This window comes from Chrysemys picta, chromosome 7, assembly GCF_011386835.1.
Source record: "Chrysemys picta bellii isolate R12L10 chromosome 7, ASM1138683v2, whole genome shotgun sequence".
Lineage (NCBI taxonomy): Eukaryota > Metazoa > Chordata > Testudines > Emydidae > Chrysemys > Chrysemys picta.
The window spans coordinates 20,409,551-20,422,352 of NC_088797.1; the positions used below are offsets into that span (position 1 = coordinate 20,409,551).

Consider the following 12,802-nt stretch of genomic DNA (forward strand, 5'->3'; position numbering starts at 1 on the left):
GGGTCCTAGCGTCCCCCATCCACTAATGGGAAGACAGGCTGCCCTTACCCTGCCCTTCCACCCTAGCCCTGAGCCTCTCCAACACCCCAACCCCCCCAGCCCCAGCCCTCATCCCCACACACCCTAATCCTCTGCTCCATCCCTGAGCCCCCTCCTGCATCATGAACCCCTCATCCCCAGACCCACAGCCCTCACCCCTGCATCCCCTCCTATCCCCAAACTCCCTCCCAATCCCCCTCCCTCTTCCCACACACCCCCTCCTGCCCTCAAACTTCCTCCCAAAGCCTGCACCCCCTCCCTTTGCACCGCCTCTCACCCCCAAACTCCATCCCAGAGCCTGCACCCCTCACCCCCTCCTGCACACACACACCCTGCCCCAGCCCGAAGCCTGCACCCAGCACCCAAACTGTATCCCAGAACCTGCACCCCTCCTGCACCCTAATCCCCAGCCCAGGACCTGCACCCCAGACCTCCTCCCCCCACCCAACCCCCCTCCCAGAGCCTTAGGCAGGTGGGGTGGGGGGTTCTGGGCACCACCAAAATTTCTACAACCCTGCCACCCATGCGAGTGGATAAGGGTCAGGACAGTCAGGGGACAGGTAGGGTCCTGGGGGGGGGGGCAGTTAGGGTAAGGGGTTCTCAGCAGGGGGCAGTGAGGGGACAAGAAGCAGGGGGGGTTGGGGTTCTGAGGGGAGCAGTCAGGGGGTGGGAAGTGGGAGGGAGTGGATGGGGCGGGGCTAGGGCGGGGCTTCCCCCCCCCCCAGTGTCCTCTTTTTTGTTTGTGGAAATATGGTAGCCCTACTGGTGCCTGGAACCGGCCCTGCGAATAAAAGCAGGGATCTCAACAGTGAAATTCTCAGTGGGTAGAAAAAGGCATAGAAACCTGACGTCAATAGAACTATGCTGATTTACACCACTTGTGAATCTAGTGCATCATTTTGTGACGAGAATCTAGTTTGTATGGTGAAGAACTGGCTAGTGTGCAGGTGCACCACTGCAGGGACACTGGCTAGCGTCAGACCTGCACAATAGTGTTTCATGGGCCCCATACTCCTAACAGCTAAAGAGAGACAAGGGGGCAGGACTTCTTATGCCCTCTCCCCTCCTTGAGCTCCTGTGAAGGGTCAACCACAGTCTAACCCTATATTAAACACATACTTCACCCACCCTGACCTACAGCTCCAACTGCTGGGCGGGGAGCCCAGCAGCTGTTTAGTGGTCCACAGCTATACCATAAAAGAATGTAGGACAGGAAGTGTAAGAGAATACCATAACCATTTGCACCACAGTCAGCAAAATGTATTTGACCAAGTTTGAGTTACATTGCTGAAGTACAGCTCTCAGAGACCATATACTGCATCCCTGCAAATTCAAACCCAAGTCCTCACCTGGTGGTACAGACGATGCAAGACCCAAATCATTTTTGAGAGGGCACAAATCATTTTGGGTTGGCTGGAAGAATTCACACTGGATTTGACTGGACTCAGCCAACCCCAGAACAATTGGCTCTTTTGTATGTGGCTGATTTCAGATGAGAACTTGCCTCAGAGGTCAGGGTAAGCCTTAGATTTCAGAGCAAATACAAGGAATTCTTTCACTCAGTGCGGAAGTGTGTTTAATCTATTCAGAGGAAAACACATAGGGTAACTTATCTAACAAGTTTTTGTTTTAGAATGTGGATAAGTCCCCACTCTCTGTGGTGTAATGCACAATAGTGAAACATGATCCTTGGGGATGCTGTTTAGTTCATCCTAAAGAAAACCAAGTTACCTGTCTCATTCAGGGCCTGATCCCAAGTGGTGCTGAACACCTGCAGCCTTTACTGAAGTGAATGGGAGCTGTGGGTGCTCATCACCTCTCAGGATCAAGCCCTTGCTGCCTACTTGGATGAAAAAAAAGGAAGCCGGGTCCAAAAGATATTTCCAGACTCCAATTAGCACAGTTAAAGGCACTTACATGGGCTCTATAGCTCATCTCCCCATAATTATCCACATGGGATTTCAACTGGGGTAATACACGTATTTCTGTCTCCTGTCCACTAAATTGCTTGATGGGAAAGAAGGCAGTAGTGAGGACTCTGCTTAAAAATCCATCCCTTCAGCTACTAATAACGTTGCTTAGCACCTATCTGGCATAGGCACCAACTCTGTGGGCGCTCAGGGGCTCAAGCACCCCCCCCCCAAAAATAGTGGGTGCTCAGCACCCACCAGCCACTGATCAGCTGTTTGGTGGGAAGTGCTTGGAGGAAGGTGGAGAGCAGCGAGTGGTGGGTGGGCGGGGGACTTTGGGGGAAAGGGGTGGAGCAGGGGCGGGAAGAGTCAGAGCAAGGGCGGGGCCTCGGGAGGGAGCAGAGCAGGGGTGGGACGAGGCGGGGCAAGGGCTGGGCCTCAGGGGAGGAGGTGGAGTGGGGGCGTGAAGAGGCAGAGCGAGGGCGGGGTCTCGGGGGAAGGGGCGGAATGGGGGCTGGGCCTCTGGGCAGAGTAGGGGTGGAGCACCCACTGGGAAAAATAAAAATCAGTGCCAAAGTGCTTTTCAACTTCAAGTGGCATTGGAGAGATTAAGTTGTGCAGTGCTGCTCCAGGAGCAGGCTAGGAATCACCCTGTGCCTCCAAGTCATCATTTGGTTCCTATTGCCCCCTTGTCCTGCAGGGAAGTAATATGTACCAGCCCTTTTGCTGGCACATGTTACTTCCCCTTCTGTGCCGTCTTGGGTGTGGTATTCAGAGGTATGGGGTGGCTCTACTCCCTCCCTGCCTACTGAGGGGGAGGGGAATAGCTGCTAGCAGCGGCTGCTCTCCCCACATCATAAGCTCTGGTGGTGTGACTAGTTCATACAAAGTCCCTCCCCTGTGCAGGTGCACAGAAGGCTCACAGTTGTGCCCTAACTAATTAATCCTCAAAGTCCCCTGTGAAGTAGATAAGTTCTGATAAACATTAGCTCCACTTGACACGTGAAGAAATTGTGGCAGAGGGTTTCTCATGCCCACAGAGGGAGTCATTGTGAGATGGGATTCAAGGAGTTCCTGGACCAAAGTCTGTGTGTAAACCACTAGACAACACCTCCCTCTCTACCTCTCTCTCTCTTTTTCTGTATAGTCACAAGCGTAAATCTAATGTAGTAATTAACTGAAATGTCAGATCTGGATTTATTTACATTCTAGGGCTGCATTATTGTTAACAGTGAGATTGCATTTCATTTTCTCTGTGCATACTGTATATGATGCAAGGCATGGATGCAATGGCAGTTTTGCCCTAGATTCTATGGCACTCTGGTAGGAATTCTGCGGTGGCTACAGAGAAATGTTTAAAAGGGATGTTTTTACTGAATTAAATCTAAAGACGAATAATCCAATCAGCACCAAAGCTCCTGTCTCATTTATTGTGACATTAAATTCATTTATTGTATGTTAGCCCCATATATTGAGTTTCCCATATGCTGCAAATTGTGAGCTTTACATTTCAAAGTACCAATACATTAAGATGCATGGGGCAGGTCACACCTTACAGCTATTGTTTCAGGCTGTCTTCAAACTCAGAAGGGCATCACTGAACCAGTTTGAAGCTGCCAGACCTGCTGGCAGGACTAACTGCTGCCCAGCCCTGCACTCCCCAGCTCTGGGAAACAGATTATGCCTGGTCACAGTGCAGATGCTTGGGCAGCGAAGGGAGAATGGGTCTCTGTGCCCACTCCCCTGTAGCACATGGGGAGGCATAGTTCATCCCTAACTGTTTGAATAAAGGATTTCTCGATTCTGTTTCTCTCTTTAATACTCCAATAAGAGTACCAGGTTTACCCTGCTAATCCGTTCATTCGCTTTATGTTAACTGGACCAGCTTTTCCTCAATGGATTATTCCAGCAGTATGGTCAACTAGTGTGGGTCTCACATAGGTTCCAATGCAATTTCACTAGCTTCAATAGAGTTACTCCTGATTTACGTTAGTGAAAGTGAGATAAGAATTGGGAACATTAATACCTTAACAACCCACATTGCCTTTTTCCAACAGAATTCATGCCATAAGCATTTAATACTTACCAGGATTGAGAATGGGACATGTACATCCCCTGTTGGTCCAGGACTCCGGATAGATACTTCTGTTACTCCGGGCAATTTTCACTTTGCCTGATTTCAGGACCTTCTTTACCTTCACTACAACTTCCGCATGGGTTCCTTTGTCATGAGCCGATAGGATTCTTGCTTTTATCACTGCCAGAAAACACACACAGGGACACAGACCAATAGAATCATAGAATATCAGGGTTGGGAGGGACCTCAGGAGGTCATCTAGTCCAACCCCCTGCTCAAAGCAGGACCAATCCCCAACTAAATCATCCCAGCCAGGGCTTTGTCAAGCCTGACCTTAAAAACATCTAAGGAAGGAAATTCCACCACGTCCCTAGGTGACCTATTCCAGTGCTTCACCACCCTCCTAGTGAAAAAGTTTTTCCTAATATCCAACCTAAACCTCCCCGACTGCAACTTGAGACCATTACTCCTTGTTCTGTCATCTGGTACCACTGAGAACAGTCTAGATCCATCCTCTTTAGAACCCCCTTTCAGGTAGTTGAAAGCAGCTATCAAATCCCCCCTCATTTTTCTCTTCTGCAGACTAAACAATCCCAGTTCCCTCAGCCTCTCCTTATAAGTCATGTGCTCTAGCCCCCTAATCATTTTTGTTGCCCGCCACAGGACTCTTTCCAATTTTTCCACATCCTTCTTGTAGTGTGGGGCCCAAAACTGGACACAGTACTCCAGATGAGGCCTCACCAATGTCGAATAGAGGGGAATGATCACGTCCCTTGATCTGCTGGCAATGCCCCTACTTATACAGCCCAAAATGCCGTTAGCCATCTTGGCAGCAAGGGCACACTGTCGACTCATATCCAGCTTCTCGTCCACTGTAACCCCTTCGTCCTTTTCTGCAGAACTCCTGCCTAGCCATTCGGTCCCTAGACTGTAGCAGTGCATAGGATTCTTCCGTTCTAAGTGCAGGACTCTGCACTTGTCCTTGTTGAACCTCATCAGGTTTTTTTTGGCCCAATCCTCTAATTTGTCTAGGTCCCTCTGTATCCGATCCCTACCTTCCAGCGTATCTACCACTCCTCCCAGTTTAGTGTCATCCTCAAACTTGCTGAGGGTGCAGTCCACGACATCCTCCAGATCATTAATGAAGATATTGAACAAAACCGGCCCCAGGACTGGCCCTTGGGGCACTCCGCTTGATAACGACTGCCAATTAGACATGGAGCCATTGATCACTATCTGTTGAGCCCGACAATCTAGCCAGCTTTCTATCCACCTTATAGTCCATTCATCCAGCCCATACTTCTTTAACTTGCCAGCAAGAATACTGTGGGAAACCGTATCAAAAGCTTTGCTAAAGTCAAGGAATAACACATCCACTGCTTTCCCCTCATCCACAGAGCCAGGTATCCCGTCATAGAAGGCAATTAGGTTAGTCAGGCATGACTTGCCCTTGGTGAATCCATGCTGACTGTTCCTCATCACTTTCCTCTCCTCTAAGTGCTTCAGAATTGATTCCTTGAGGACCGGCTCCATGATTTTTCCAGGGACTCAAGTGAGGCTGACTGGCCTGTAGTTCCCCAGATCCTCCTCCTTCCCTTTTTTAAAGATGGGCACTACATTAGCCTTTTTCCAATCATCCGGGACCTCCCCCGATCGCCATGAGTTTTCAAAGATAGTGGCCAATGGCTCTGCAATCACATCCGCCAACTCCTTTAGCACCTTCGGATGCAGCGCATCCGGCCCCATGGACTTGTGCTCATCCAGCTTTTCTAAATAGTCCTGAATCACTTCTTTCTCCACAGAGGGCTGGTCACCTCCTCCCCATGCTATGCTTTGAAATAATTCATTTCAAAGTAAGCAGTGGTATTTTCCTTATACTGCTAGAGGGTAGAATGTTAGGGACTATTGGATGAGGCACAAAGAATCATGACAGGATACTGGCACTTGGACAGGGACACATGAGCATTCTGGTTCAATCACTGCTCCCATTTAAATGAATCTGGGGAAGGAATGCTGGATTTTTTCAATTTAGACAGTTAACTAATCCCTTCCCAATTTTATCAGCTCATCTCCAATGGGTTGCTGCCAACAGCTTGAAAGTTTTAGGAAACCACTAGGGTATGTATAGGGTGATGGGGTGTCTGCCCCACACAGGAGTGGAAGGGGTTAGTGGAGGCTTCATGGTCCTACCATGCCCTGCCTCAGAGTGGAGCAGTGGAGGTGAGTCCTCCAAGCAGCCTAGAGCAGCTGCTTGGGGTGCAGCCAATCAGAGAAGAGCTTCAGGGAGCAACCAATCTGGGTCCAACAAGGCCATATAAGAGGAGCTACAAGGTAGAATAGGTTAATGGCTGCTGGGAGCTCAAGGAGTGAGGACTGTGTCCCTAGCAGTCTGAGGGAACTGTAGCACCCTGGACAGAGCTGGCAGGGACTGGGGGAGCAAGAGGGAGCTCCTGGCTGGCTGCTGGGACTGAGGGGCCCTGAGGTGAGAGCGAAGGAGATATTGGGGCTGTGGCCCAGGGAAACGTAGCAGCATTGGGAGAAGTTAAAGAGTCACAGCAGGAGGTTGCTATCTACAGGGTCCCTGGGTCAGGACCAGGAGCAGTGGGAGGGCCTGGGTTTCCCCCATCAGCCACTGGGGAAGTGGCCTAAATATTGATACACCCCAGAAGGGGGAAACACTGATGGTGACCCAGTCGAAGGGCCAAGTCATGAAGGGGACGCTCCAGTTCCTGGAGTGATGCAGATCTGCAGGCAGAGACAATGACAGGAGAGGTACCTCCAGAAGAGGGCACACCAACTGGCAGAGCTAATCCCCAGGATGGCCAGCAGAAGGCGCCACTGTGGTGAGTGGAACCCGTGATAATAGGAATGCCATAAAAAACAAAAACAAAGAAAGAACAGCAGCCAACAGTATGATCTTAAGCAAACTGACTCAGAGCCTTGGCAGGTTTTAGTTTGGACATTGGAAGGCCTGCATTAGATTTACATAACTACAATCCTGAGCCTTTAAAATTCCTCCTGCCCGCTGTACAAAAATTCAGTGTTAAGCAATGGAATTCCCCCTGTCAGGCAGGAAATTTCCTACTGGAGTGCAGGAATGCCACATGACTAGAATTCTAAGATGATAATGATAAGCTGGAAAAAAGCTACTTTGATTTGTGCCCTGACAGGGTTGCCACTCCTGATTTTGCAAGATCATCCAACTTTCAGCAGGCTAATCCCACAAATAGGCTTTGTTCATCACAATGTGATTGTGTCGAGTCAAAACGTGGTGTTTTTTGGTGGCCGTGACCCTTCACAGAGCGATGACATAGTTGCTTATTCGCCAGGGTGATAAATAAGGTGTTGACAAACAGACACAGCAAGTTTATCCTGCAGGGCAAACTGCAAAAGGGTGGCAATCCTACTGCAAGACCTATAGAATGGGTTCTGAACCTCAGGGTGATGGGAGTATTAGGCAGGTGTCAGGGGATCCTGACCACCCTGCCCTTCCTCTATTGCTAAATGGGAGGGAGGTGCTATGTAGACAGAAGAGGAGCACCAGAGGAAAAAGGAGTCCTGGCATGGACTGCTGGTCTACAGCACATGCTCAGATAGGTGTAAGCGTGTGCCTGAGCTCATGAAGGCCATGTTGATTTGCTTGGCATTGAAGAAATCATTACGGGAAGTATGCTGTCCTCTGATCAACTCTTCCCAGGACTGGGAGGTATCACTAGACAAAAAAGGAAGAAATCTATGATTTCACAGGTACCCGCTACGAAAATACTGGAATGATCATACCATGAAGGCACATCAGCCACTTACCATATGCATATTTCATCTGGCAGAAATCAGTGACACTTCCGAGCACTTTCTCTTTGCACACACACTTTTCTAGTACAGGAACCGGAGACCACAAGGGGTTGGAGAAGGGCCAGAGCATGAAAGAGAAAAGAAAATCAAATGATGTTCATTCATATATACTCATACACATCTATGTCTAAAAGTTGCTCCAATTATCTGAATAAACATAGATGGTTAAAGAAGATTTCAGAGTGAGCTCAGTTATTTGCAAAGCTGGTTCTTGTTAAACAATACACAAATGGTTCTGAAATCTGGTCTGCATTGTGAAGTAAAAAGCGGTCTGCACTGGGTCCATTACACAGTTAATAAACTGATGCTAACAAAAGATAAATCAGAATCAGATCCAGGTGTGAATAATATAATATAAATAAGGCTCTTGTTAGATGTCATAAGATAAGCAATATTAAGCTTTATCAGTACTTAGATGGAAGTCCTCTAAGGAAAATCCCTGGTGCTTCAGGACATGTTGGGGATTCAACAGGAGGCACATTTTCCTCTGAGTCAGTATAGAAACAGCGATGAACTAACTGGTGCTGTCTGTCATATGCTATGTAAAACTGAGGTCTTGACCACTTTTAGGCATTAAAGGTTCCACTATATTCTGTTGGACTAATTTCTCTCTTACTTTAGCTGAATACAATATGCTTCTTTACTGCCTGTCCTGAATTGTTCCATAGTGTGACCATGTGCTGTTCTTAAAAGCACCTACATTCCATTCCAGAGGTGACTGCCCTTCAGTAATGAGTCAAATGATCAGCATTTGTAGTTCTACAAAGTGATTGAAAGCTTTCAAAGGGTGCTATGTAAATCAATGAATGATACAAATGGGAAGCGCATTTTTCATAGAGATTTTATTTAAATTATGACTTTTTCATTTCTTGACCGCAAAGCCAAAGTTGGATAGTTCAACCTGCACTGGAAAATACAGTGCAAAACCAACAATACCCAGCACAGTTCAGATCTCTCCTTGAACTCATCCTGGAGTGTCTTGCCAAATAATCAGAACGGTGTGCCGAGAAGTCTCAGACCTATTCCTGGGATGCTCACATTTGCCTCCACATTTGAATAACTTATGATGACACCCTCATACTTTGACATCTGCAAATATGCAGGAGCAGTTTGGGTAGGATACCAGGGGAAATGGTGCAGGGAATAGTTCTACAAAGATGCAAAGGATCAGACTGGACAGCTACATGTGGGTCAGCTATATTGTGGCTGAAAGTTTCTGAAGAGTGCAGTAAGGCTGCACAGCAGTGGGACTCTGGAAAGCACAGGCTGATGCAACAGCCTCATTCTTCCCTTCCTTCACCCTCTCCTGAGCTGCTGTCCTGTGTATTGTCTTGTGTTAGATCCTCCATCCCAGAGAGTTTGCAGTCTACCTTAGCGATCTTTTTACTCTCTTCGCTCAAGTGGAGGGAAGACTTATATTTCATAGGCAGTCCTTTGTTTATGTTGTGATTTTTAAGGTCTGAGATATACACCCAGAACACTAGATGGACACCTACATTTTAGAAATGTGAAGAAACAAATCATAAATAAAATAAACATACGTATTTGGTCAAAAGCCGTGCATATTTCTGGCATTCTATAAGAATTATTTATTTATTTAATAAACACTGAGTGATGAATTTTAGAACGCTAAACCATACCTGGATGTCTCAAAGCAGAAAATCCCTGCTCATGATCATTCCATTTCCACTCATCGCTTTCATTGGCTGGCGTTTGTAGGAGGTCAGGGATTCGCCCACCCATGGGGATGTTGAAAAATGGCTCATTGTCATAACTAGGGAGGAGATAGACAGAGAAGAAAAATCTCATGTTAGGATTTCTGATGTTTAGCAGGGAGGAAGCTACTACCACATGCCAGCAGCATTCAGTGCCAGAAAGGAACATGGCCTCAAAGGTCATGATGAGCAAACTTAATCACACATCTAGTCTTGAATGCAAATAAGAGCAAAACCCTAGCTCAGTGCTCTGTAGATAGACCGCAGTATCTGGGCTTATACTTCAACTTCACTGATTCACACTTCCCTTTTTTTTTTTACATTTTTTTTTTTTTTACAATTACTGGGCCAAACCTGCCCGTTGTTGAGCACCCAATGATGTTGTTAGGAATTGAGGGCACTCAGAGGATTGGGCCCATTGAAATAAATGGGAGCTGTAGGTACCGAGCACTTCACAGGATTTGGAACACCATATTTGTGCTGGTGAAAGGTACCAGACTGATGGTCCCTGGGACTGAGGTCCTGCAGTTATCTTTAGAAAATGACCTGCACTGGTAGCATCTGTGCAGGCTTCCTCACACCACCAGTGATCTATGGATGGAAGAGTACTTCAGACTCTGTGGGCCACTCAGGCTTGGCCTTTGCTCAGACTGTCACCAATTAGTTACGTGTGTGTGTGTGTTTTATGTAATAAGAACATTTGCACACTAGGAATTGGAGTGAGACTCTCCAACTTGTTTCACCTAGGCCATGGAGCACAGATGCTTCCATTTACTTTTTCTAAAGCAAACAGTAGTTTCACAGACACCAGCAGGGTCATGGAGTTACCTATTATAACTAGAAAAGACCTTTGCTTCAGAACTGTTTTTAAAGAGTATTATGGATGTACTTACATGCAGGCAGTCAAATGGCATCTGAATGACCCAGTGCTGCAATCCATTCAAATTCAGGTGGATGCAGACAACTGTCTTGTTCAGGGCCGGCTCCAGGCACCAGCATTCCAAGCAGGTGCTTGGGGTGGCAATCTGCAAGGGGCGGCAGTCTGTGTGTTTTTGCTGCCCCAAGCAGCGCGCCCAATTGCCACCGTGGACGGCGGGGGCAGTCTGTGTGCCATTAGGGCGGCACGCGCGTTTCCGCGGTGGCGGCAATTCGGCGGCAGCTTCTATGTTCAGCTGCCCGCGGCGGCAATTCGGCGGCTTCTGTCTTCCGGCTGAAGACAGAAGCTACCGCCGAGGAAACGCGCGTGCCGCCCTAACGGCACAGGGACTGCCCCCGCCGTCCGCGGCGGCAATTCGGCGCGCTGCTTGGGGTGGCAAAAACAGTAGAGCCGGCCCTGGTCTTGTTTCCCCTAATACCTCCCCCCACTTCCTTGATTTTATGCCATCTGTGCAGGATTCCAAGTGTTAATCTGAGTTTCATATTAAAGGGCAAAAAGTGACTCAAAGGATTATCTTCCCATAAAAGAGGCCTTGTTTACCCATTGAAACAGTTTCCAGTGTGCGGGTCGCAGTCTCTGGCACAGTCACAAGGACGACAGCCATTTTCTCCAAGGCCCCAGTATCCCATAAGGCATCTGTCACAGTTCGGGCCTGCCACGCCTGGCTTGCAGTAACAGAACCCCGTCTTTGGGTGGCACCGCCAGCTTCTGCTGAAGGTTGCATTGGCCGATCCCATAGGCTGACAGGAGCAAGCTAACAAGACATAAGAAGTGATTGAGATGATATGCCAAGGGTCAGCAGTTTAGGTGATGTTTCTGCAAGGCTGATAACCTCCATGGGTCCCACTCATTCCCAACAGCCAGTCATTTTACATCAGCACTGAGAAGCATTGTATTCTCAGGCAGCCGGGGTTCAAAATGGAAATGTAATTTTTAAGTATTGGTGGGGTGTTGTCTCATTGAGCATTGCAATGGATTCAAAATAAAACCCAAACTGCTAAATGCTCACCTGAGACCGATGCATGTGCTAGCACCATTTCCTGTGGGCCAAATCCTTGCCCCTACACCGATCTCAAATAAAGAGCGTTCTGCAGCTATGCAGTAGCTGGTGTTACTAGTGTGGATTCACTCTGCAAGGAGGAGGGAGGGGCTGGCACATGAATTTGTAAAACACCCGACTGGGCTACCATGGACGGGGCCCCAAGGTGCATACGTCGCCAGAGTGGGCTTCCCATTATGCCCATCTGTGAACTTGCCTTTTGGTACGTGGCCGTAGGGTGTGGGTGGGAAGGATTTGCCCGTTGTGTGTCTATATAATAAAATTAGATAAATCAGTCACAGTCTTCCTGTGTAGGCACAAAGACCTCTCAGGTGCCTGCTGTGCTGCACACTTGCACCATAAGGGTCAGGGATATGTTTACAACCCTGGGCAGTATAATAGTGCCCAAACATTTAGAGAGTGAGAGGGAGCATTTGCAAAGAGCAGGGCCGGCTCGAGGCACCAGCAAAACAAGCTGGTGCTTGGGGTGGCACATTTTTAGGGGCGGCATTCTGGCGCGGGCCATGCCGCCCCTAAAAATGTGCCCCGGCCGCCCTAACTCACCTCCGCTGCTGCCGCTCGCGCGCTGCTGCTCGCCCTCCCTCCCAGGCTCTCAAACCCGGGAGGGAGGGGGAGATCCCGAGCGGCTGTGGCGCGCGAAACAGCAGATTCGTGCGCCGTGGCTGCTCAGGATCTCCCCCTCCCTCCCGGGTTTGAGAGCCTGGGAGGGAGGGGGAGACCCTGAGTGGCCGTGGCGCATGCGCTGCTTCTCCCTCTCCCTCCCTCCCTCCTAGGCTTGAGAGCCTGGGGGGAGGCGGCAGGGCTGGGGATTTGGGGAAGGGGTGGAGTTGAGGCGGGGCCGGGGGTGGGGTAAGAAAAAAATGGGGGTCGGGGGGGCGGCCAAAATTGTTTTCGCTTGGGGCGGCAAAAATCCTAGAGCCGGCCCTGGCAAAGAGAGAGGGGATTTGCTAGTGTGATACACGAGGGGATGCTCAAAGCAATGAGATGAAAACAAGAAGGAAATAATTTAGGCTGAAGATCAGGATAAACAGGCTCCCCAGGGTAGTGTTGGAATTCCTACTGCCAGGTATACTTAAAACTAAACTGGACAAAACGCTAGTAAAAGTACAACATGAAAAGCAAGACCAGACAACCGGATAAGCCTTTTCCAGCTCTAGATTTGAGGAGTCCGTGATTCTGTTTTAGTGTGAGATGTAGGACTGAAGGTTCTCT

At 48.7% G+C, this 12,802-nt stretch overlaps 1 protein-coding gene across 3 annotated transcripts in view; it reads right to left on the reverse strand.

The window, feature by feature from the left end:
• Nucleotides 1-12,802, reverse strand: part of LOC101947474 (netrin-4-like) — a 70,324-nt gene that overhangs the window by 3,644 nt on the left and 53,878 nt on the right. For all 3 annotated transcript variants that reach the window (XM_005288428.5, XM_008168023.4, XM_042849845.2), the window contains 4 exons: nt 11,071-11,284; nt 9,519-9,652; nt 7,831-7,899; nt 4,036-4,206 (listed from right to left, as the gene is read on the reverse strand). In XM_005288428.5, coding sequence (XP_005288485.1) covers nt 4,036-4,206; nt 7,831-7,899; nt 9,519-9,652; nt 11,071-11,284 — 588 coding nt within the window. The remainder of the gene's footprint in view (nt 1-4,035; nt 4,207-7,830; nt 7,900-9,518; nt 9,653-11,070; nt 11,285-12,802) is intronic.